At 42.2% G+C, this 26,958-nt stretch overlaps 2 protein-coding genes across 8 annotated transcripts in view; one reads left to right on the top strand and one right to left on the bottom strand.

The window, feature by feature from the left end:
* AKT3 (AKT serine/threonine kinase 3) overlaps positions 1–26,958 on the bottom strand; it is a 349,859-nt gene that overhangs the window by 58,688 nt on the left and 264,213 nt on the right. The window contains exon 14 of one of the 2 annotated variants that reach the window (XM_066382081.1): positions 9,874–10,132. The exons of the other annotated variant lie outside the window; for it this stretch is intronic. Within the exon in view, the coding sequence (XP_066238178.1) occupies positions 10,041–10,132 (92 nt within the window). The 3' untranslated portion in view covers positions 9,874–10,040. Of the gene's footprint in view, positions 1–9,873; positions 10,133–26,958 lie in introns of those variants that run through there. 2 annotated transcript variants of the gene reach the window in all.
* SDCCAG8 (SHH signaling and ciliogenesis regulator SDCCAG8) overlaps positions 1–26,958 on the top strand; it is a 237,851-nt gene that overhangs the window by 188,978 nt on the left and 21,915 nt on the right. The window lies entirely within an intron of this gene.

Here is a 26,958-nt window from a genome sequence, read left to right as displayed (position 1 = left end):
TCAATGAACAACTAAGGTGTTGCAACGAAAAACTGGTGATTGATGCTTCTCATCTCTCTCCATTCCTTTCTATCTGTCCCTATCTATCCCTCTCTCTGACTCTCTCTCTCTGTCTCTGAAAAAAAAAAGTCTAACACCAGGAGATTAGTAACAGAAACAGGTTACATAAATTCCCTATAATAGAATGCTAAAATTTCAATAAAAATCTCTTGTCAGAAGAAAAGTATTTATTGTCATGCCAAATGTTTAAAATATATCTCTAAGGGGAAATAGGATAAAAGTAGTAGACATTACATGATTCTGTGGTTTTGAAAAAAAAAAAAAGGCATATAGAAATAGATATAGATAGATAGATATAGATATGTACCCAAAATATCGTATCTTCTTCACACTGTAGCTTTGTATCCCACACATGTGGACTCAAATTTTTCCCGGTGCCAACTTATATGTGAAACTCAGGGTCTCCTTCAGTTCTCCAAAAGATTTCATATGCATGAAAGCACTGCTGATAAGCACGGACTTGACTGAAGATATTATGTGAAAAGAGGATGGACACAGGAATGCATACAGTACATTCTTTCCAAATAGTGTTTCTTTGGATATATTCCCAGAAGTATAATTGCTGGGTCATGAAGAAGTTCCATTTTTAATTTTTGAGGCAACTCTATTATGTTCATTGCAGGGTTATTTACAATAGCCAAGGTTTGGAAGCAGCCTAAGTGCCCGTCAGTAGATGAGTGGATAAAAGAAAGCTGTGGTTTATTTACACAATGGGCTACTACTCAGCCGTAAAAACTTCTTTGCTATCTTATGTTCTGGGGGCCACAGATTCCTTACCTCTCATATACAGAATCACCCAACTCTGCCCTTGCTCTTGCCTTAGACATTCATATATTCAAACTAGCCTGGATCTCAAGTAAAAAGTAAATTTAGCATTACAACACATAGACACACACACACAAAGTTTACTAAAACAGTCCCTTTACTATGGACTATACAATCCATATTTTCTATTTCATGACCCAGAGTTTGAATAACTACCATAGAAGTCCATCTAATGGTCACAAAATTTCATCGCGCTCCCTTGGAATCTTCTCAAATTATCACATTATTTCTCAATGACGGAGTGAATAACTTTTTTCCATCTTGTTACACACCTGTGTCTGCATGTGTGCATGTACAAACACACATACACACACCAGGACCAGGACACACACAAGAATGTAATACACTGGCTGTCTCCAGGCAGTGGGGTTACTGTTCTTCCATTCGGCCCCTTTGATGTCTCTTGCCCTACACTGACACCACTGTCTTATGGTGACCTGCATTCAGCACATGTCCCTCCTATGTCTCAGACCCTTCTATTTGGTTCATCAGTGTCATAGACCACATCTCCCTTTTCTCCACACCAAGACTCTTAAACTGAAATCCATAGACTATGAATTTCCAGAAAACATATTCAAATTTTAATGTGTATTTATTTCTCTTCTGGAACACAGATCCAAATAGTTAAATAGTTTTTGAGTGCCAACATTCTACCAAAAAGGTTCTAGATCTGATCTTTCACCAGACTCTCAAAACACTGAAGAATTTGGGACCCACTGTTCTCTATACTTACCCTGTTTATTTTCCTTGTCTGTCTTGCTCATCACCAATTTCCTACTGCCCAGAACAGTCCTGAAATATAGTAGGCACTCAGAAAGAGGGACATTTTGAATGATTAGGCATTATGAAATAGAAAAGACATTTACCATATTTTTCACTCCATAAGACACACCTGTCCATAAGACACACCTGACCATAAGACACACCTAGGGAGGAAAATAAGAAAAAAAATATTCTGAACCAAATGATATATTAAAATATTTAATAAAATACTGAATTTTTCACTCCATAAGACGCATGGGCATTTTCCCCTCCACTTTTGGGGGGGGAGTGTCTTATGGGGCGAAAAATATGGTATTTTATTATCCCATTTTTCATAGTTGATTAAATATCATCTTACTGCATGAGGAAGCAGGAAGTAATCAAATGCATTCTAAGACTCTGGGAGTGGCCCTAGCAGGTTGGCTCAGTGGTAGAGTGTCGGCCCAGCATGTGAATGTCCTACGTTTGATTCCTGGTCAGGGCACACAGGAGAAGCAACCATCTGCTTCTTCACCCCTCCCTCCCTTACCCCTCCTACAGCCATGGTTTGATTGGATTGGTTCAAGCACATAGGCCCTGGGTGCTGAGGATGGCTCCATGGAGCCTCCGCCTCAGGCACTAAAAATGGCTCGGTTGTGAGCATGGCCCCAGATGGGCAGAGCATCAGCCCCAGATAGGGTTTGCTGGGTGAATCCCAGGGTGCATGCAGGAGGAGTCTGTCTTTCTATCTTCCCTCCTCTCATTTTGAAAAAGAAGAAATAATAATAAGAAGAAGACGACTCTAGGAGTTCAAGTTGGGGTTTATACTCAGTCTTGTTAAAAAATTGGTCTTGATGTAGAGTTAGTTCAGTTTGGCACTGGAGTGAGCGTCTGTCTCCTTTTCTCTCGGGCTGAACTCTGAGGTCACCTTGACCATGTCTGGCTCTAAATTACATTCCTCTTAGCTGACTGGCAACCTCAGGCCAGGTCAGCAGGTCAGCACAGTATAGAAGTACAAGTCACCTGACTCTTAAGTTAGAGCAACAATTTTCAACTGCTGTGCTGCAGCACACTGGTGTGCCACCAAAAATTTTAAAACCTGCACTACCTGACTATTTAGTCAGGGACTCTGATGTCTTTATCCGTAGACTGTCAAATAACAAAGTGACAAACAGTCACCACAACAATAGCCACCCGGTGTGAATGAAACAACATTATACCTATTTTTTTCAGGTCAGCAAAGAAATGTATTTTTGTTGTGCCATGAAATTTTAGTAATTAGTTTCTGTGTACCATGAGATGCAAAAGGTCGAAATCACTGGGTCAGAGACTGAACAACACTCTTGAATTCAGCTTTCCCTTTGGCTTCATTTAACATGGTTCATTTTGTTTTTGAAGGTAGTTTATTCCATAAAAACCAGACAGGGTGTTGTTTAAATAGTAGACTGATGTCTGAATGTAACATATTGGCCCACTGAGAGCTCCCAGAGTGTGAATCACAAACCCGCCTCTGTACGTTTCTGATATGTGTGAATGTTCTGGATGTAAGAAAATCCTGTTAAGAATGATCAGGTTATCTCATTTTGCCATTAATCGTATTTTAAAATGCTAAGTCGGTAGAATAGCTACTGATCCCAGCTAAGCAGATTCTCTCCACAACAGCAAAATATTTTTAAAAATCAGGTAGCTCAGTCTCTAATCCAAATTCTATTTGGGTTGTTTTCTTTAGATTCTCTCTATGTCTGGAACTGTGTATTTAAAGTTCAGCATCATGTGTGTATATCCCTGTGATAATTTCTGTACATAAAATAAGATGTTTATAAAAGCCAACCTGAGGCCAATAGTACACAGCAGTTTAGCAGCAAATTTCTACTCTGGGTATTTGACAATAATTGGGCTCTTTCCATTGGCTTTGCAGAAGAAATTCAGATTGGTAGTGAAACCTGAGCACCAGCCCATTTGGCAAACTCTCCGCCTCCAGGCAGTCACAAATCCGCTTCTGATTGTGCTTTTCTTCGCACCTAGCTCAGATCTTTGCCTGATGCTTTTTTAAATCCTCTCATTTACATACTGTGGTAAATTTAAAATGAGAACAGATGAAGGCTGCTAAACTTTTCTATTTCACTGATGAATATGGTATTTTGCTTCAACTATCTAGCTGTTATATATTCAGTGACCTTTAAAACATGAAATAGATACTTCTTCTCCATATAGACTGTGTTAGACAGATTATTAGTATTGTCTTCCCTCTGAAAAGTGAGTCTGAGACCCGGAGGCCAAGCAGAAAATAATGGGAACCAATTGCAGTGGGGCTAGAATTCAGTTTTCTGGTCACAGGCTCACACATGGTCACTCTGGCATGTGTGGTTTTCTTGGCGCTGTGGGAGGTGATGCATCCACTCAAATTGCATCTCTCCTTGTCCTTGCCCGGCACACCGAAGTCAGTATTATTGTATCTTTGGGGTGGGGCTCTTAGAACGTGTATTTTACATCTGAGTAAGAAATGAGGTAGCGTGTTTGGAGTGGCTAATATGGATTCGCTCCTTCTCAGTGCAATATGTTATTTATTATTGTTGCTAATAGTAATTTTGCTCTTTAAAGAAGCAAGTATTTTCTTTGATACCACACTGTTGTCCATGAGTTCTTTTTCTCTTATTTCTCTCTCTCTCTCTTTTGTCCTTTTTTGCTCAATCTCTCCACCCCTATTACCCAGGATTTTAACAAACTTAACAACTGTGCCATGCCAGGTGGCTGGGCTGGTCAGAGAAAGCTTCCTAGAGAAGGAGGAAATACCGTATTTCCCCATATATAAGATGTACCTTTTCCCGAAAAATTTGGGGTCTAAAAACTAGGTGCATCTTATACAGTGGTTGTAGATTTTTTTACTTGCATTTCCTGCTTTTTCGCACTAGTTTTTGCACTCAGTGTTGAAGACAGTGATTTGTCATCAGACACAGATAAGGACAAGCTAATGGATAGGAGTTTTGACAGTGATGAGGCGTTGTATGAATTTTATGATGAATAAAACACAAGTTCAATAACTTTATGTAATACATTTTTTTTTTCAAATTTCAGGCCCCAAAATTAAGGTGTGTCTTATACATGGGAGAATACGGTAAATCTTGCTGACAGGAATAGAGTCCATCACATAACTTGATAGCTGTGTTCATTTTAGTCTCTCAATAAGCAAAACCAATATTAATTTTAAAGTGACACACAAACTATTTATGATGAAGATGCCAAGATCCCTAAGTCAAGCAAAACCTAGGGCACACTTTTAAAGAAAAGTACAATTTTTAAAAAAGAAGGTCTTTCCATTCAGAATGAAGGAATGAAGAGTTTTGAAAACTACAGCAAAAAAAAAAAAGTTTTCGGGAATTTGAGGTTTTATTTTTCCCAAACATGAAAAAATGGGCCAATTCCTGAATAGTTAATTGCTTTACTTCTGTCTGTCTCTATCATACTCAATTGTGCTAAGAGACTGGGGCTCTGAAATTGAATAAATGACCTTAATTCAAAATGTCTCCAGATTCAGCTTGATAGAAAACCAAGCAGTTGTCATTAATATTTCACTGTAGGCAAACCCAATATATTAAATCCACATTTTAAAAATGGATTAGTTAAGTGGTCATTCTTCACTTACCATAACTGTAGTAAGTTCCCTTTGTAATGCTTATGAATGTGATTCAGATTTATTAGGGCCCTGTTGGTGAAACATTTCTAGGGCAGAGCACATTGGATAGCACCATCCAACAGACATTGGAGTTTCAAATTTGTTGCCATATTTGGTTGGACACTGCCCTGGGGCCCCAGGAAACAAAAAAATAGGTCAGGATGGACCCTACACTCAGGGTGTGCGTGGTTCAGGGCAGGGACAGTGGCATGGGGTCATTACAGTGCCAGGGCCTGGGGCTGAGCACAGCTCTCTTCTCTGGCCTTTGTCAGCCTCGTTTTCTGTCTCCTCCAGCGCTTATCCATCAGCTCGACCAAACCAAGCAGAGTTTATCAGGATGGAAAGCCCTTGTCCTCAGTTTTCTCTCCTGAGTTTGGGTCACTGAAAGGAAAGCCCAACATAAGAGAGGTTGGCTTCTGTTGTCAGCCTTGACCTTGTCCTGGCCAGTGGGGAAATTCTCATATTAACTCTGTGGCTGGCCTGAGTCATGCATGCAGGTGACTCAGGGTCACCAGGCCAGTCAGTTATTTAAAGCTAAAAGCGGTGGGGTGCCAATTCAGAAGATTAGTTTAAGGGACATGCAGAAATATAGTTCAATAACAAAGTTGGGGATAGAGAGGCAATATAAATAGTACTTTCTTAAAAAAATGGATTCCTCCCATTGTAATGACACCAATATGGGAGACTCTGCTTAGAAAAAATGACAAAAGATATTTAAATAGGCTGTTAGCTGTGTCTATCATTGTATTCTTGCAAGTACAGTATATAAATAAAAGCAGTCTTTTAGCTTTTATTTTTACAGCAATTTGCCCAGGTCAAAGGGAATCATTCCCAGCATTAAAAAGAAAAAGGGCAGGAAACTTGTCTGATTTTAGTGACCGAGAAGGTTATTTATTTTTTTCATTTTAAGGGGCAATCATCCATCTTTCTTCTTGTGACTTTCCTGAACCTTTTACTCTGATCTGATTTACTTTTTATTGTAGACTATTTAGGCTGGAAAAGCTAGAGTTTAGCTTGAAAATCTTTTGGTACCTACTATATTTTTAATAGATGCTAAATCCACTCACCACACTATCTTTTAAAGAACATTAGTTTTTAAGGGTCTTTGTGCATTCCTCAGGGGAAATAAAAAGCAACCAAATCCACCTTATTCAAATTCCAGATTCTAGGGGAGTAGACTGTCAGAAAAGACAACAGCTAAAGGAACTGTAGGTATTTATCATACTTGCTAGAAGCATTAAGGCTTTGTGAATAATAAATGGACCTTCTACTCTTTTCGGTCAGTCATCCTGCTTTGTAACAGTTTATTGATTATTTCATCATTTTTGTTTACGGAACAGATCTTATAAATATTCAAATTTCATGTGCATCTGTTTTGTTGATCCCAAAGACACATAAGAAATGTCATTCTCTGTGTCACATCAGCAGTGAAAATTACCACAAAACTAAAACTAATTCATTTAAATGTCCACATTGTTCAATAGTGGGGTTTAGGTTAAAGATATAGTTCTTTCCTTTTAAATTGATCATTTATCACTGATAGTTTTAAATGTTATAAGGAAGCCCTATAGAAAATATAGGGAAAGAGCCCACCCTGCTAGGCTTTGCTTGGCCTATCAGTTTCCACATTTGTACCGGCTTTCCATTGTTGACTACATCACCCACTGAGAAATCGTTTTTCAAATACAGTGATTTATTTCTGAACTTTCTGCTGGTAGCAGTCCTTGTACAGACGTGACATTTTAATGCCGATGGCTGAGGTCATGGTACAGTCTCTAAGCTCAGTTTTTCATTAGTCTTAAAAAGCTTTTGTCCTTAGCAATGATTGAAGTCATTCAAAATTGATTCAGGGAGATCGTTTCTGTGTTGACATCATTGCAGTCTCAAGTGTGCTTTGTGAATTTCAGTTAGCACTTTCCAACCCCTCTGTGAAGTAGTTATAGAGGATGATTGTGATCATTTACAACATGAGGAAACCAAGAGACCAGGATTTTTTGACTCACACTCTGAGACAGTGTTGCTGCTAGACTGTTGTTAGTGTTTTCTTCTTGGCTGCAATAACCAAGTTGTCTCTCTCTGTCAGAAATATAAGCGTCAAGTATCCTGGTATGAATAGGTTCCCTGTAGGAACCTTCAGAATGCTTCTCAAAATGAAGGCTCAGGAGGCACAAGACAGAGTTCTACTTGACATTGACTTTTGTGTGGGCCTGAGCGAGTCACTACATTTGGTAGCATACTTCTTATGAAGAAGTCTGACTATTCAACAAAGACAACCTTAAGATCTTGCCATGAGAGAAACGCACCCACAGTTGAGCCTCCCTGGCTCAGGACACTCTGGTCTCATTTTGTGCTTCACGTCTTCATGCTTCCTGCCCCTCTTCTTCATCCCCCACTCTCTGTACTTTGACAGCCATTGAACATAGTTATGAAATCTCTTGCTGCCCTGTGCAAATTTCCTGGCGCTCCTTAGAATAACAGTAATCACTGTGTAGTACATAATTATGCAACATATAATAAATGTATAATCACATTTATCATAGTAATTATCATTAGTATAGCAGCAGTTAATTTTAGATAATACATCCTGTGCACTAGGCACCTGCCTTTATTAACATGTTTAATTCTTAGAACACCCCCACAAGGCAAGTTCTAGCATTGTCCCCGTTTTAACAATGAGGCACAGGAGGTTAAGGAACCGGCTCTAGATCACCCAGCTGACACATGACAGAGGCCAAACCTGAACCCAGGCATGTTGCTCCCAAGTCTATGAAGAGGAGATGCTGACATGAGGAATCTTAGAACTATTTCAGCTCTCATAAGAATGATTTTAAAAAAAGAAAGAAAGAAAAGGTCTTCTGTAGTTCCAGTAAGATATGTCATTTCCCATTCTCTGTGCTCTGAGCTCTTGTCCTGCCATGAAACTGCCATGTTTGTCCCATGAGGATCATCTGATCAGTTTCTGAGTTGAGTCCTAATCTCTATGCCTTTCATCTCTATGCCTTGCATACGTCTCTTAAACATTAGTCTCCTCTGTCGATATACAAAATTTTTTTTTAATTTTTATTCAGTGAGAGGAGGGAAGGCAGAGACAGACTCCTGCATGCACCCCGGCCTGGATCCACCCAGCAAGCCCACTAGGGGGTGAGGTTCTGCCTATCTGGGGCATTGTTCTGTTGCTCAGCAACCACGCTCTTCTTAGTGCCTGAGGTAGAGGCCATGGAGCCATCCACAGTGCCTGGGGCCAACTCGCTTCAATGGAGCCATGGATTCAGGAGAGAAAGAGAGAGAGAGAGAGAGAGAAGCGAGAGGGAGAGGGGTGGAGAAGCAGATGGGCGTTTCTCCTGTGTGCCCTGACCAGGACATACACACACCAGACTAATGCTCCACCACTGAGCAAACTATCCAGGGCCAGGGCCAATATATGAAAATCTTATAGTCTGATTGATGGATGAAAACTTGGTAGAGAGTAAAATATTAATGATTTCAAATATGTGTATGTTACCTTAAATTTAAGCCAGATTGATAAATAGTGAGAAGAAAAAAAGAAGCAATAATTTGAAAGAAGAGAAAGGGCAATTCAGTAAAGTTGTTTTCTCATAATAAAAATATCCTTTCTAGTTATTGACAGTTTATGCTCACATTACATCAGGTGTAATAGGTCCTTCCTGGTTATCAACACGTTCACTCTGGCTTTACCCCAGGTGCTCTGCAGCAGCCCTCCAAGGTTCATCCCAGTTTACAAACATGTAGACTGAGGCTCAGACAAAGGAAATCTGAGAGGGAGCACAGCTGCCCAGTCCGGTAGAGGCAAAGCTAGACTTGAACAGGTCTACCTGACAGCAAAGCCTAGCCTTTGCTATGATACCTCGCTGTCTTTCTGCCTCTAAAAAGAAGATAGTCCTGTTAGACTGGTGGGCTTGTCAAGATGCAGTCAGAAGGGAGAGGCCTGGAAAGTATTGCTAGGGACAAAAGTCACTGAAAAATTAGAGGAGTGTTGCAAAAAGGCTAAGGGGGAGGAAATAATTGTACATAAAGAAAATCAAGTCTACAACCGTTCGAAAGAGTGAGAATAGTAATGGTAAAATACTTAGGAAGTGAATTAGTTTCTAATCAGAATCTTCTTTTGCACACACTTTTGGGTATGTTAATATTTTCCCTTTATTGCTACTCAGTGTTGATATGGTAATGCCAAACTTTTTAGGAAACTTGTAGCAACAAATATCACTGTCACACTAGCATTGATCGCATACATATTACATTTTGTTTGTTCCTTATATAGACTTCCTCTGCCTTCTGTTTTTCTGTTACCATAGCAATATTAATGCAATTGATCTAGATGGAGCATGGCATTCACCAATGTGGCACAGATTTATTTTAAAAATCTATTTAGTAGAGAAATTTATCAGGTATTAATAATATACATATTAATGATGAGGCACATATTTTTCACAAAAATGTATTTATTTTGTTATTTTGAGCACAAACTTTATGCAGTGAACACTGCTTTGTATAGGAGGATATTTAGGATTTGCAATTTCACATCTGTTAGTTTTCCCTGAGCCACGGGCGAGAACAAAATCAGTGGCAGCCAGGAAAGGCCACTCTGAGCGAGCCTAACTTACCAAGTCATTGACCATCACCTCAATGTTGTACAAACTACAAATGTCCTTCTCTCAGAAAGTCGAAGTAGGTCAGTCTTGAAGAACATCTTGTTAGACATGTTAACACAGAGAAAGACGATTCAAAGGATAAACAGCCCAACTCTCTGTTCCCACGAGCTAGAGATCTTACAGGTCCAGTCGACTGGGGCCAAGCAGGAATGATGCCCGTTCACTAGTAAGAAATGGGCAAAAAAAATTGGAAGTGGAGCTTATGTATTTTCAGTAATGTTCAGGTCACACAAATATAAGCTCCTAGCTTCTGGTTTCCCTGAATACTTTTTGCTCCTGTTTCCCATCCACGTGGACTGCTCCCAGTGGAGTCCTGGGCTTGCTGAGTTTCTCAGGTGGTTGGAATAAGTGACCCGCCCGTTCGTGCCTCCCGTGTGCCTGAGGGGCACCACAGTCCCCAGCAAGGCACTGTCTATGGCCTCTTATTGCTTAATTTTTATACCTATTTAATGCCACTTAGAACATTGTCAGCTGTTAAGAAAAGGTAATTATCACTAATCAAATGAAAAACACTTTTTTGGCTGCCTTATGGATAGATTTTACTGGTACCTTGATACATAATGAAGCAAGATAGCAAAAACTTTTGCTTGTCTCTTCTTCGAGCCACAGCTGTTTCCCTGCTAAATTCATCCCATCTGTCTTCCCTTCCGTAAAGCTGTAGGCAGTATAGCATAAGTACAGAAGCAGTTCAGTGCTATTTTGGATAAACATAGCTGAAATTTGAATCTTTGCCATTTGCAATGCACACATTTTGTTTTACTGCTGTAAAGAGAGCTGTCAAAATACAACTACATGGATAATTTACTAAAAAACAGTCAGATATAAGGCTGATCAAAGGGAAAGTACATCGGGTCAGCCTGACTCTTCCAGTCTGTGCTCTGACAGGTGTCCCTGACCTTACAGTCCCAGGAATGCAGCTTGGGGAGGGAGGCACCGGAAGTCTTTGTTGTAATCCTACAGCATGGTTTTCAGAAGTTACCAGTAACTGTCGTGGCATGACTTGCAGAGTCTTTGGGAGCCTTCAGAAGTCCATTTTCATAGTCTCTGAAAATTTTGCATTAATGAGAAACATTTTCACTCTCCTGGCACATAGGGTTAGGTGGGAGCTACTACCATTAGGCTGTGTTTTGAACTATATTCCACTGAAACCTTTCTACCAATGAGACAGTCTATTCCATTCCCATCCCACTCCATGTTTTGGGGTTACCAGTGCATATAAATGTACCATTGTGCATTTTTTAAACCAACACTAGACCATGCTTTAGAGACATTTTCTTGATTGAATTCCTCTTCTGAATTATAAGACCCCTCACTCACACCTGGATTGTTCCCCCACACACATTTACTGCTTTCTTTTTCCCATGTGCAAAGGTCTTTTTTAAGGCCCAGAGGGTTGTGACCTCTTTGAGGGAAAGGGTGCCAGTATCTAATATATTTTGGTGGCCACTGTGGCCAGAGCTCAGAAATATATAAATATTTGGACTTCTTTGTTTAAACAAAGGTATCCAAAATTTATCATCTTTGGAATAAGTCCATTAAGTGATTTCTTCATCTAAAGTTTAGATGTAACTCACCTCCCTTCCACCAGCAAGGTTTCTTTCTCAGCACTCTTCTAGAACCTTCTTTGCAAAATTCCCACAAACGTGGGTCCTGTGAACAACTACACCACCTTCTTGGGGTGAAATCTTATCTGCCTTACTCTCTGCTGTTTCCTAAAACCCACTAAAATAACATGGTAGGTGTTTAGTAAATATTTGTTGAACAGATGAATAAGCAAATAATATAACAAATAACTATTGGTGTATTTTCTTCACATCGCCTTCAAGTCCCTGCCTCTTGGTCAGCTACACAACACTATCATCTATAAGTGTGGATGAAATTTAAACAGCTTTAGCAAAATTCTAGTGCTACTGGGTTCCCAGCTGCTGCCAGTGAAAGACTCCAAGGCATTCTATGCACAAGGCATTGCTCTCTTTCATCTAGTTTTCTTTTAGAAAAAAAAAAATTTCCAGGCTCTTTGGAAGGCAAAAATAACATGACTTCTCCAAGTACAACCAACTCCACTTCAACTGAAAGTGGAAATGGCAGTTTTACCGCTGGTTCTTTGGAAGCCATCCTTATGAAAAAGATAAGCAAATCTACATTTATACTGTGATGTCATGTGATCCCGGGCTAATAGGTGGTTTAGAAGCACAGTCAAGTCCACTAGGATGCTGTCCTTATCATTCATTCTTTCATTCAACACACACATGTGTCAGGCACAGTGGGTAAGGTTCAGCCCCTGCTCAGAAGGAACTAGCATTTGAATGCAGGAGACAGACAGTCATGATGCATTGTGGTAAGAACCATAATGTGGAACACGGAAGAAGGAACAGTTATAAAGGAACCAGAAAAGAGGAGTGATGCTTGACTCCTAAGGAGATGCAGGGTGTGTGTAGAGAATTCTTTGGATTCTGCCTTTTGAAAGACTGTTTTAGACTTACGACCCAAGATGAGAAGCAGCATATGAGTACTCTTATATTCCCAAGAGCATGGCATAGTTCTATGCCCTCCTAATGACCCAGCCAGCCAGCCTGAAGTGTCCCTGTGGCTGTCCAGCCCATAACCATCATGACTCAAGCCACTTCCTATAATGCCTGTACAGTACAACCCAATTACAGTATGGACTTAAAAGCAGATTTTTATTTGGAAAGAGAAAAATAATATATGTAAAGCTATTATCTATAGTAATATTACTCAACAAACTTGCCATTTGATGAGTTTTTTTGCATTTTTTAGTTAACCATTGATACCCTCTCCTCGTCTTCATGATAATTCTAGAGCCCATGCTTTTGAATCCATTTGCACAGGAGGTACTCTCTGCCATCTGTGAGAGAGAGGATAACAAGACCAAATGGGCACATGCCCACACAGGCTATTTAAATAATAACTGATGTGAACTCTCAATGTTCCTATGGGAGCCAGCAGATGTAGGGGCTGTTGTCCAGAGAGGATACTGGAACTAACCCTTTATTCAGAACCTTGTGAAGGAAGTTGATTTCCTGTGGTTGGGTCCTCTTGATGCAAGGTTGTTAACATGGTTGGACCAAACAATGTTCATAGGGGAACAAAAGTGGCCAACAAGAACTAACATGACCCCCTGATTGACAGTTGGCCCTCAGAGTACTATTTATTTTGGGAATTTCAATTTAAAACATGTGTTGGTATTTAGTGGTACTTTGAAGTTTTTTCTGAATATTGTACACTTAGGTTTCTCAATTATGTTCATTGCTTACAGGGAGCTCACATACTTGTCCCTATCCTTTAGGGTGGGCTAGCTATTATTTTGTGAACTTTAACCTTTATATCTACCACTGTTTATTTTCATGAGAATTTACAACTTAGTGATTCTGTCTAGTGTTCAAGCAAATGACCACAGCGCTCAGTGGATTCATCTGGCTAGAATTTGATTTGAAAGGGGCAAAGACCAATGAATAGTTGTCTGTGACTGTACTCAATATTTCATTGCACAAGGAAGCCTGCTACCACTTAGTTAATGGGAATGCCAGGGAACTATTTTAAAAATCCAATTAATACACATTATTAAGCATATTTACACACACTGAACTATTTCAAACCAGTAATGCTGGAATAAAGACAAAATAATACTGTGTATTTACATAACGCCTTAACACCTTTCATTAGAAAAATCGCAAGCCTTCGCTCACTTCCTAAACTGCACAACACCCGGTGAGGTGTGTAGGAAGTAAGGTAGAACAATAAACAAGATGTAGATGGAGGGTGAAAGGCAAGCGCACTTGCGTAGGGTGATAGACTCCTACTGGGTAGCCCCTTGACATATGCAGTAAGGAAGCATAAATTGAAAGTACCTATAAATATCACAGGCAGTTATGGAGTTTAGCATGCTTCTTTATGCTTTTGTGCTGTCTTTCCAACCTGGACTGAAATCTGTAATTTACTTGCATTGAATTGGCTGGAGTGATGAACTGAAAAGATTCAGAATTAAATCTACACTGGACTATGACGGTGACTCCCCATCTGGTCACTTGGTTCATTGTTTAACTTTCCCAGAATTTTCTGTTACTAGAGTATGAGTCCATTCTCTGGGAATGCCTCTAGGCTACCAGCCCCGTGTTAGTCAATGGGAAAGGCACTGGTGAGCCTCGATCTTCTGTTGGAAGCTTAGGGTTGATGGGAACAAAGTGGACCTCATGCCTGCCTCAGTGGCCAGCATGCCCAGCACTGCCCATCACAGGTATGCCTGGCACAGTGAGCCAAGAGAGCTTCCCAGGACTCTCTGGAGCACCTGGGGCAATCCTAGAGCTCAGGCAGTGCCATGCCAAGACAACCAAATGAACACAAGACTATCAATGGACCAACCGGAATAGTGGGTTTTGCATTTAGACTTAACAATTGCATATATTAACATCTCAGTGAATTTTGAACTTATATTGGATTGGATTTTCATCAAGGTGAGTGCTGGAACTTAGTACTCATTCAGTTATGCTACACAGTGGATTTTATTCACCTCTGATTGAGGAAAAAGAGGAACTTTCTCTCTTTAATAACTCTTTCTCACAGTCAAGTCTTTCTTTTGGCTTAACCTTTCAGATTTTGGGATTAATTTAAGTATCTCAGATACAACAGGACAGCTTTCAAACACTATAATTTAAGTATCTCTGAAATGTAATAAATAGAGCTTTGTCTGGATTTTGAAAATAATGTTTTCTTCCCAAACAGCTGTTTGTTTGTATTAACAATTTTCTCTGTCTCTATCCAAAGAGGCAGCTTTTCTTTTTTATATATAATCTCACCATTCTTTTCATCTTACTAGCTGCTATCAGTCAGTTGCTGTGGTATTGTTTTATTTCCTTTGGCACCTCTGGCAGATGACAGACCTGATGTCAGGTGCTTCCACAAAAGAAGATAGTCTTATCCTATTCCAGATCAGACAGCACTTCGTGTCTTAGTGAGGCTGGCTGAGGGCACTGCCTCTTCAATTCATCTGAGAGTGGAGAAGGTGTTTAAACACTGGATGCAGTATGAACAAGCCTTTGCCCTGGTCTTCAACTGGCAAAGCAAAGGGTCCTTGGTATTTCATTTCCAGGGCCCCACTTAGCACCCACAGTGGCAATTTATGAGGTTCTGATGGAGATGGTGATAATTAGTTATGAGCTCTGGCTACAGTGTCCACCAAAGTGTGTTAGACACTGGCCCCTCCCCTCAAAGAGGTCATAACCCATTTGGACCTAGAAAAGACATTTGTACATGGGAAAAATAAAGCAGTAACCACGTTTGTGGGGGAGAGGGGATGTGTATATGTCCTAACAATCTTGTGGGATAGATAGGTAGGATAAGTATTGTTAAAATTATATTTTACTTCAAAAAGGAATATCACCGAATTCTCATGGCTGGTAAACTAGGCATTGTACCCTCTCCTATGTAATGTCTCTGAACGTCATCTTGAGGAACGTGGTTAAAAGTGTGCATTCTAAACCCAGATGGCTTAGCTTCAAACACCAACCAGCTCCCCCCTTGTATGCTTGGGACATATACATATTTAATGTGGGCCTAAACCTCATTATCTAAAAAATTATGACAGTTATGCTACCTATCTCCCAGGGTTCTTAAGAGGATTCCATAAATTATTATACAGAAATGTTGAGAACAGTGCCTGGCACATAGTATGTGCTCACCAAACATTAGCTATGTGAGTTGCAAAAGTTACAGGGAACACCATATAACAGGAAATCAGGACTTGTATTATGTTCTAGGAGGTGAATGTTAAACAAGTGCCATTCAGAGTGGGTAAGCTGGCTGGGGAAAGTGCACCCAACCAAGACTAATAGGGGTGGACGATCCTCCCCACACCCTTAGAAAATTCAAATTAAAACAGTATTCTTTTGCTCTCATGCTATACCCCAGGCCTATTCCAGCCTGTGAAATTAATGCAGGAAAAATAATTTAAAATGCCTGCCTCTAGGAGACCGCGTCTCACTCTCAGTGGGACAGTTAACATACAGGTGTCCACTCATGACAGACTGCTGGCTCAGGATGATGCATTCTGAATACTCTTGAGAAGCCATCAAGATTTCCATCCTTTATGTTTGACCCCCCAGGTGCCGACTTGCCCTTATAGAGCACTAAATCTTAAGTAAGACATCTCCATTCACAATCTATTGGGCTCAGACTCCCCTGGAAAGTGCTATTGACCATTGAAAATGTGATCAAAGATTTAGGAACTTGAAGGCATTTGAGTGATAACAACAGCTTTCTTTTATTTGTTTATTTGTTTAAAATCCTATTCGCCTTGAACCGGGTCCAAGTCAGCAATGGAATTAGAAGCCTGGACTCGGGGAGAGCCGAGGAGAGAACCCGTGGAGGAACATGACCCACAGTAATCAGTCCAGGTCCAAACAGATAAAGGAGATGCAGGCAGCAAAAGAGCAGGGGGTGGAGACAAACCCATCTGAGCTCACAGCCTCCTTGTCCCCTGCACCAGAAACGAGAGTTCGCAAGAGCAGCTCGGCGGCTTTATATGGAGAGAGCTGTCTGGAGAAGCACATATGTGCACCATAAATCCAGATTTCAGCTCACCCGCTTCCAGTTCCTCATGTCAGCAGCTGATCAGCCACCTCCAAATGTTCTAGCATCCCTAGCAAATAATTTGGATTTGGAAGCCTTCGATTGATAGTTAATTTTTATTGAAAGCCTATTCTGTTAAGAACTTTGACAATTTCGGTGATGTTAAATTCGATTCCATATATATAATGACAGCTTTGTGCGATGCATTCAGATGTACAGGCCGCCTAATAAAGAACACTGCGTTAATTTTGGACGATGCTATAAGAGCACCAGTACTCAGGCTCTTCATGAGTGTGTATAAACACACGTGGTATTTGAACCACGGGCCCTATAGAATTTGGCAGCTTACATGGAATTTTGGTGAGGACAAGGATTTTTGGGTTTTGTTTTGTATTTTTCCAAAGTGAGAAGCGGGAGGCAGGCAGAAAGACTCCCACATGTGCTCAACCGGGATCCACTGGGCATACCCACCAGGGGGTGATGCTCTGCCCATCTGGGGCGTTGCTCTGTTGTGGCCAGAGCCAGTCTAGCGCCTGAGGTGGAGGCATGGAACCATCGTCAGCGCCCAGGCCAACGTTTGGCTCCAATGGAGCCTTGGCTGCTGGAGGGGAAGAGAGAGACAGAAAGGAGAGGAGGAAAGGTAGAGAAGCAGATGGGTGCTTCTCCTGTGTGCCCTGGCTGGGAATCAAACCCAGGACTTCCACCCGCCGGGCCGATGTTCTACTGCTGAGCCAACTGGCCAGGGCCAGGACAAAGATTTTTTATGCTAGCAGACTTCCTTGTCAAATGTTCAGTAGCTTCAGGTACATTCCACCCAAGAACACTGTGGTATACACAAAAGGGCGCAGATTTTAAACAGGGAAATCTGGCTTTGAGTCTTGTCCTCACCATTTTACAGCTATTATTAAGATCATGGGTTTAGAAGACAGCCCCAGAACTGTGTTCTAGACTATCTATGCGAATTTAGGCAAGATATTGGTAGCATCCCTTACTCTCAGCTTGCTATCTGTGAGATAAGGATCATAATAATATCAATTATACCTTCTTCAAAGGGTTGCTGTTATGATTTTTAAAATGGCTGGAAGAACACTTAGTGTAGTAATTACACATAGAAAGGGTGCAATAAATAAAATTATAATAAAGGCTCATATTCTTTTTGCTTTAGTTATTTTATTATTGAGTCTCAATTTCATCATTCATTGGACAGAAGAAATACTTCCTAGGTTCCAGGGCCGTTGTCAGAGCTGAAGGAGCTAACGTGTGCGAACGCACCTTGTGAATACACTGAAACTCTCTGTTAAAGATAATAATAATTGTATTTTCACTTTTTGAGGATCTACTCTGTGCCAGGCACTTTACAGACATCTCTGATTCTCACAACAGTCCTGTGAAGTGAGTAGTATCATTTGATACTGGTCACGAAACAGGCTTAGAAGAACTTGCCTGCGATCATGCTTAGATTTCAGCCCAGATTTTCTTTCTCTTTTTTAAATTTAAACTCAGCCTTCTACATGGGCACATCTCAATGATAACAAAAATTAGGGGCTATTTCAAAATGAATATGAAGAAATAAAAAAGAAGCATTTAATTTTTTCTTATTAAACAAGAACATCAGAAAAGCAAACAATAAGTCAAAGAAACTTGTTTGATTATACAAATGAGATGCAAACCCAGCTTTTATTTCATTGGTGAAGATGCACTATAGAAAGGCTGAAAGTACTGGAGTATCTGCATGTTCCCTGATCCCTAATTTCTGTGAGCAGTTGTAATAATAGAATTGCTAATAATACTTAGTTGTTCCTGCTGATAATAGAATCAAGCTTTTATCAGTCAGGGCTGTTGTGTCATCAGTGAGTAGCATAGCATATACCACATATATTGTATGTTAAAACATACAATTTTTACAAAATGCACTCAGTGACATATATTTGGTCACAAACTTACATGTGTGCCCACTCCTTGAGCCCTAGGCAATGAAGGAAGTTCCAAAAAGGACCATGTCAGCAAGTCCCGGGCAATGGCAGTGTGATTGGAATACACGTTCCCAAGGTGAATAGTTTGAATGGCATACTTCTTGAATGGAGGCATTCTGATATCTTTATTATAAAGTTCAATGCTTTTTTTAAGTCACTTACGTGTTTTTACAGTTATGTGAATTTTCATACATATTGTAGATGACAAGTAAACAGGATTAGAATCAGATACCCCTGCCTGCATACAAATGATAACTAATTATTGCTCACCAGCTAACAGCATCTACTGGGACTGGCGTCCTGGACCCTGGGCGTATGTATAAAGAAATGTATCTGTCAGGTCCCTGTACCACCTGGAGGCATGGACTGTAGCATGATGGCCATGGGCTCTGAGTTTGGCACTTCCTAGCTGTATAGCTTTGTTACAGTTTGTAGGGTTTTTTTCTGTTTTTTTTTGTTGTTGTTGTTTCTTGCTTTTAGTTCTTTCTAAACCTCAGTCTTCTCATCTGTTAAGTTGGAATAATAATACCTCTAAGAGTTTCTGGGCAAGTAAGGGGATATTTTATTTATTGTATTCAACACTCAAAAGATGTAGCTTCCCTTTCAACTCTTGTCTTAAAAAAAAAAAACTTAAAAGGTCCTCATGAGCATCCCTACTGGCTCACTTTTAAGCTCTGGTCGGCTGAGCAGAAAGAGCTTGGTGCCTGTGTTTGAATCCCAGTTCTGCTACTCATGGCTGCACAGCTGTCTCGGAGTCTTCAAGCCTCAGCACGCTCACCTGTGAAATGGGCCCCACACTCCCTGGTGGACTCCCTGAGAAGATGGCCTCTGCTGGGGGCTAGGCTGGAAATTACTGCCGAGGGGGCAGAAAAGGCGACCTCGCTTCTCTACAAGCCCCTCACCCAGGACTCACGGTGGGAGGTTCTCTGCCCACTGTCTCTGGGATAATTCAGTTCCTGGCTCTAACCAGGCTACCCAGTTATATCAGCAGTCCTGGTGGGAAGAACTGTGTCTCGTCTCAGGCAGAACCCTCAGCTGAGCCCTCCCTTGGACTGAGGATGGAGAATGTAGGGTGTTTGGTAGGTAGAAAGAAGAATAGGGAACAAAAACTCCTGTGAGTCTTCACTGGGCCTCAGTTTCCTTGACTGTGTAAGTTCCCACTAGGACTGGGCCAGTGAGGGTACAGATACCTCCAAAAAAAGAAAAAGAAAAGAAAAGATCTGCTTCTGCAACAGTGGAATATTTTCTTTACTATTTTTCTGTCTTATATTTCTACAGACTTGGGAAACCATGTATAGCCAACCAACACGTGGTTCAGGGAAATTGACAAGATCAGAAACCTAGCTTTTCACCTGAGACCAAGATGGTACCAACAACAGGGCTGTCCCATCCGCAAAGTGTCCTCCACTCAGCTGTGAGGTGGATGTCCCAGCCACCCCCATATGGCAAGGGGTACTATAGCTGCCCCTCATTCCCGCTTTTTACATCTGGGCCCCTGAAGCCAACATCCTGGCCTTGATCATGCACACGTGTCTACCACGTTTAACTTTCAGTTTGGAAGCATCCCATAACTTTCACCTGTGTCTTTCTGGGTCCTGGCTTGATAGAATATTTTAGAATATTTTTCTAATCCTCCCCCCTACCACCCCCAACTGCTCTGAGTTATAAATGGCCAGATTTCAGTCATCAGGAGAGTAGAATGTATTATTTTTTGCAGCCTGACTTACTGGGGGCCAGATTCCAAGGAGGCAGCCAGTGTGCTGTAGGCCAGGAGAGCCAGGATTTCAAGTGTCAACAATTTTTGCTCATCACACCAAAAGCAGCGCGTTGTGCCGACTCATTAGCATAGAGCCCCACGTGCTTGCTAACAAAGCAGGCTCTGGGTATCTGCTAGTTTCTCTGCTAGTCTGTCTTCCTTGACCAAAAAGAAGAGGAAAAATAGTTCAGCCAAGGGTGCCAACCCTCTCCTGCGGGAAGAAAGCCTCCCAGGGATTCCCTGAGTCAGAGCTTTGAAGTGGTTTTCAAGTATTCATCCTTAGGAGAAAGGAGACTATCCATCCTTTGTTTCTCTAATCTGATTTCATATCATTGACAAGCAAATAAATTGTCATGTTGTCTGGTTAAAAATGATCCAGCCCTGAATCATTATGATCGTCCCTTTAATAGTTTGGTTTAGTTAGGGAGCTTAAAAAGAAATCGCTGCCCAGGCAGCGGGCCACATGCATGCCCTCCTCTAGGCCTGCCCCTCCAGCCCTCTTTTGTTGGGGGGATGGAGGGAAGAAGAAACGTACGAGCAGATGTGCTGCTAGATCTACAGGCTTCTGCCAACCATATGGCATCTTAAAGAAAGATGGTTGGAGCGTCTGGATTAGCAAAAAGTCGGGATGGGAAGCCATGTGTCGCGTTGGTACAGGCAGTTGTTTGAGCTCTCTCTAAATGGCTTCAGGAGATTGAGTAATGGAACAAATGGTCCTGCGCGCCCAGGAACAGCGTTGCCACTGCTGGAGAGGCAGTCGGCCCTCGGGCAGGTACTGCTGCCCTTTTTGTACCCCCCCCCCCTCAGTATTATGTGTTCTTCCTTGAATGTTCTTCAAACTGAAAAATGACTCAGAAGTTTGCAACTTATAATTACACTCATGGGCTCTCCCCACCTCTGTGCCCGCTGCTCGCTTGTTCTTGCTCTCAGATCTGGTAATTAACAATGCTCTATCCATCCAGCTCTGTGTCCTTTCTGTATTCTCTGCAGGGGTCCAGGCTCTGCACACCAACCTCTAATGGCACCTGACAAAGGCTTTCTCAGGGAGCTTGCCCAGCTGGGGGTGGGGGGATGTGTCCTCCCACCAGAATTTTCAAAAATCCCGGAAAAGGGAAACTCTTGTATTTCTTAGTGAGTCCACTAAGCATTTTATGCAGTCCCAGGTGTTGAGCACGTGACAGATGTGACCCTTTGCTATTTTGAACTTCGTGTGTGGCATTAAAAAAAAAGTATACTCATTTCATAGTAGTGGACTCTTGGACTTTTAGGTCACACATGCCATTAACTCAGCTACGCCCCAGAACACAATGTAAGTGTAAGAACAGAGACTGTGTACTACTAGCAGCTCACAGTCAAGCGCTCTGACCATCCACGTCTGGAGAGGCAGAGGCAGGAGGAGCCACGGGACCTTCCAGCAAGAGCAGATCTTTCCAGTTTGTTCTGTTAGCCAAGTTCTTTGGACATTTCAGCCACATTTTAGGGCAAACAGATCTTATTTTTGCTGTCATTTCAAGGCTATGACACATACAGTGTAATATCTTTAGTTGCTAGAAAAGTTAGGTCCGCCTCCTCAACAGACTCTGAGGCTACAGGTATATCACAAATTGTGGTTAATGGGAAGTGAAACAAGCAGTTGATTCTGTCAAAGAACTGGTCCATTTATCTGACCAAATCATCCAACCAGAGTGAAGGCAGTGGTCAGTGGGAGTCGCTGGTCAGTGTGGGCTTATCTGCAGGCTACCGGGCAGAGCACAGCAGACAGTCACACTTCCTGTAGAGTTTCTGTCACCACCTCCTCCTCACAGGCAGTGAGCCCACCTGTACAGGCCCCAGGACAGGGATCCAGTAAGAAAGGCAGCATCCAAGTTACAGATGAGTGAGCTAGGCATGGTCAGCTGTAGGAAACAGGAAGCTAGCATGTCTACTACACCGTCCATCAAAGGTACTTTGCGCAAGAAAAATACATTCTAATTTATTTTGCCAGGTAATGTAATGTGTAAAGGCTTTTCCAAAAAGAGAAACAAATGAAAACTAGAGCAAATGTGACCAGGTGGGTAAAAGGGCACTGTGTTTAGAATTCTGAATGTCTTCGAGCTGGCCATCATTTTTTATGAACTTGTTGCTGAAGCAAGTGATTTTTACTATCTTAAATGAGGCTGTCTGAGAGTCATTTGAAGGTTGTTACCAACTTCTTTCAAAAATAACTGTTTTCTGCAAAGATAATGTCACCCAGTAATTTCTGTAAACCTCTATTTCATTTTTATGAGTTTTGTATTTGTAGTAAAAAAAATATTCCTGTCTCATATACATAGATTAAAAAAATATATGTATTTTTTATCTTCTTTCCTTCCTCCCTTCCTCCCTCTCTCCTTTCTTTCTCCCTCTCTTTCTTTCTCCCTTTCTCTCTCTCTTTCTTCCTCTCTCTCTTTCTTTCTTTTCTTTTCAGAGCTGGTTTCCTTCTGAACATGTTGAGTGTTAGGATATTCCTCCTTTGTCGTCTGAATTTAGGATGAGGGGGTATCAAAGCACAATTTTGATTGTTATCCAATCAATTGGAAGAAATTACCACTTTTAATCCCGTTTACCTTCCAACTGTATATGGTCCCACATTTGTCAGCATTAGAATTTCTTGAAACAACGCAATTAAACTGCAACATATTTCCTAACATTCTTAATTAAGACAGTAACTGAAAAAAATGTAGATTAACAGAAGTTACTGTTTTTATCAACATATTTTCTTTCTTTCCCACCACTATCACATCCCCTCCCCCACCCGTTTTTTCTTTAAATGTCTGATGTCAGTTTCATCCACATGTACATTATGCACATGGCACCAAAGAAACAAAGTAAAAAATTCTCTTTTAATTCTGAGCTGCATGCCCAGCGCCACATGCACTGTCTGTTACATGTCGCCCCTTATGAGTCCATGCTGGGAACTTCTTTTTAAAGGCAAAGTGTTTCTGAAGGAAAGAGTTCAGGTTGAGCAGATTGTGTTAGAAAAATCTCACTGTCTCTGAGTGGAATTAATATACTGATTATTCTGTGCAGGCTCAAACTGGCAGTGTGTGCAAAAGTTCAAGAGCTCTGGGAATTGAAATACAGAGGAGAACTCGGGAGAGTGAGCAAAGACAAAGAATTGGAAGTCGGGTTTAGAAGTGAAACTAATGTTAACTTTGTGAGGAGGGAAAGGGAATTCGAGTGTAAACAACCATGTCTGTCTTACAGCCAACCTACTCCCTTCAAATTTTTTTATGGGGTAGGAAGTCCTGTTTTCCAGGGCATATTTGAGGTTTGATCAGAAAAATCAATTTCGTTATTGGACCAGAATGGGAGAAAATATAAAGAAATGTCATTCTCAGCACCATTTAATTTTAATTTCTTTGAGTTCTTAAGATCTTTGCCAGTTTCAATTAAGTCACATGAGCTTAATCACTAACATAGAAATTAGATGGGGTTGTAATATTTCTTCATCCGCTCCATTAGCCAAGATTTCTTTTTCTGTTTAATTAAAATTTGAGTCCTCCATGCTCATCAACAAACGATTCATATTTTTTGTTGACAAATAAGAAATGAAAAGGTAAGAAAAGCAAATACAGTCACGCAGCACCTTTCTCATCACAAGAAAACCAAACTTCTTTTTTTCTCATTGCTTCTCTGGGGAAGGAAATTGGGACGTGAGCTCCAAGTTAATGAAGCTTTCACCCATCTCCTTCCCTCAACTGCCATCTCGGTTTAATCCTCTCCTTCAGCCAAAGTCCAGAGGCCCTGTGAGCCCCCGCGGAGCCCCGGAGCCAGATGCTCCGCACCCAGCGCCCACCCCCGTCGCGGCCTCGGCCGCCCCGCCCGAGCCTGCCCTCCAGGTGCGGGCGCCGCTGCGAAACACCCGGCTGGCCCCAGGGCCGAGGCCGGGACCCGCGGGCACCGGGCCGGGCTGGGGCCCCATCGCCGGGCGCTCGGAACTGGCACGCGGGAGAGGGGCGCCTCGGACCCCTGCGCGCTCGGAGGTGGCCGCGGAGCCGGTGCTGATGATGCGCAAGGCGCACGCACGTGAAGCTCTGCGGCTCTCCAGCCTGCAGAGGCCCAGCGGCTCTCCAGCCTGCAGAGGCCCAGCTGGAGGTGGAGGACGCGCCGGGAGGTGATTTTTTGTTTGTTTTTGCTTTACTGGGTGGGCTCTTTGCACGAGCTGGGCCCCGGAAACGGCACGCCCTATGCGTGCACAGCAGTTTCTAACTCCGTAAACGGAATTTCACTAAAACTCTTAAGATGAAGCTTTTTTTTTTTTTTTTTTTTTTTTTTTTGGCAGTATCTGGGCGGGGTGGGGGGGAGTAGCTTGGCAGAGAGAACCCAACTACCTGCTAGTTGGCAGTTCTTTTCGAAAGCGGTAAGTGATCTCCAGAATGACGAGTATGCGTGGTCCTCCTCTGCCTGTGGGTCAGGGGCTTAAGGGGTTGCAGGCAATTTAAAGGGGTGGGGAGAGAGGGAGGGGCTGTGAGCAGGCCAAGGCTGTCCCCAGCCCTCCTCCGCCGGCCTCCAGCACACACCCTAGCCGGCTGTGTCCCGCAGCCTCCCACCCCTTGTGCTAATTGGCTGCGGGCAGTTGTGTCAGCCCTACCTCCGCATCACAGCCACCAAAGGGCTGCGTATAGAGGTTAAAGACTGCGTGGACCATGTAGTCTTTCTGGGGCTGTTTCCACCAATCTGGGCAGGGGGTGTTCCTAGTCTACAGGGCAGGGAGACTACCAGGAGTGGGGCCATGACTGGGAACTGAGGCCTGTGCTGCGAGGTCGTCGTCCCTCCCCCACCCCCAGCACAGCCCTGGGCCCTCTGCTGGCTCCCACCCCCACTGTGCTGCCTGCTGTCACCCAGAGCAGCCCTGGAAGGCCTCGCCTCTGTTTCTTTTCTGCCCCTCATATTCAGGAAATCATTTAGAAAAGATGCACATTTTGCTCTATTAGGAACACTGACCCCTCTTGCCTGTTGAGAAAGCACCCCAGAGGCCATCCTGTGACAATGCTTCCGGCCTGAGCTGAGCCGCTTCTCCCCTCCCTCTCACAGGCTGCGCATCCTGTGTGGAAACGTAGATGGTTTCTGCTTGGAGCACCTAAGAGCTGATGGATAACAGAGATGAGGCTAGACTTTCTTATTCCAGAGCGATCTTGGTATTTGTACTCTTTGTCGCCTTCCTCAAGGCCACGGTCGGTTTCTGGGCTACAAGAGGCGTTTGTTGACTTGTGCTACTTTGAAAAACAGAGTATGTATGGAGTATTAAGCCTAGACTGGTTCTCTTGCCACTTCTTCAAATCCAAAATTTTGCAGTCCAAACATTAAACAATTGATATAGCTGGTTCCGTCTGCCCTGTGATGCAACAGGGCAGGATCCGGCTCTCTTGCTGTTGGAAGAGCCCACTAGAAACCAAATGAGCCCTCCAGCCGGCTTAATCACTCTGATCTGCCATGAGCTTCTAGCTGGAAGAGTTATGCCATCATATTATCCCAACACTCATCACCCTGTGGAGGACCCCTTTTTACTAAATGATTTATTACTCTTAGCAGAATTCCTTTGGCTGCGCATTTTATTTCTGAGTCACTCTGTTCAGCTCAATTGGTCGCCTTCAGTTACCGTGGCAACCAGCAGATGGGGTTCTTTGACAAGGGTCAGCAGGGAGACTGCATGGGTATAGAGGGAAAAGGAGCTAAATAAAAAGCCAGCAGCACTGACAGTTTGGTAGTGGATGGCCAGGAGTAGTTATCAAATTACTTACATTAAAACCTAATTAAGATGGGCGCCGTAAGTGCATAGTAGCGGTTGAACTTGGTTACTGATTCTGCCATGGCTCACTGGTCCCCATTTGCACCTCTGTGACCATTTGGCTACCCCGAGATGGTCAAACGTGAAGGGACTACAGGGGAATCTCACTACGGTATGGATCCTGACATCTTCCGGAACCACTGTGCAGAGGGCCCTCAGTAGAGCAGAACATGCCTGCAGACCCCACAGTATGTTGCACAAACCCAAGAAAGAGCCCCTGGGCATGACCTGCATGCGCTCTATAGCTCTGCATCTTCTTTGAAATAGCTTTCATCAAAATAAAATGGATCTTTTAATAGTTCCAGATTAGAGGGGACTTAAATAGACATGACAGCAACATGCAAAAGATCTTTCCTGGAAGGGAGAAATGGGACGTTGTTGGGTCAACTGAAAATTGGAATTCAGTAGGTTTGATAAAGGTGTCATGTCAATGTCAAAGTTACTGTAGTCAACTATACGCTATGGTTATATGACAGTTTCTTTATCACTAGGAAATAAACACAGATATCTGGGGAAAAGGATAATAGTGTGTGCAACTTACTGTTGAATGGTTCAAAAAAGAAGTATATCTGCATGCATATATAAACATCGGTATGTAGAGAGAGAAAAAAATGAATCATAAATCACACAGGGACAAAATGATCATAGGTAAATTTGGATAAAGAGTATGTGGGTATTTTTTGAACTATTCTTTCAACTTTTTATAAGTATGAAAATATTTCCAAATGCACAGTTTTTAAAAAGAGGTGCTTAAGTTTCAGTTTAGTTGGTATGCTATGAGGGGCAGTGTGGCTTTTTCTGCTAGTGCTTCCAAAGGGCCTTGAGCCAGCTGTGGCTTAGATACTACTCTGCAAAGATTGTGATTT

Source organism: Saccopteryx leptura, chromosome 1, assembly GCF_036850995.1.
Source record: "Saccopteryx leptura isolate mSacLep1 chromosome 1, mSacLep1_pri_phased_curated, whole genome shotgun sequence".
Lineage (NCBI taxonomy): Eukaryota > Metazoa > Chordata > Mammalia > Chiroptera > Emballonuridae > Saccopteryx > Saccopteryx leptura.
The sequence above is the reverse complement of the archived record's forward strand: the minus strand, read 5'-3'. Positions and strand labels throughout refer to the sequence as shown.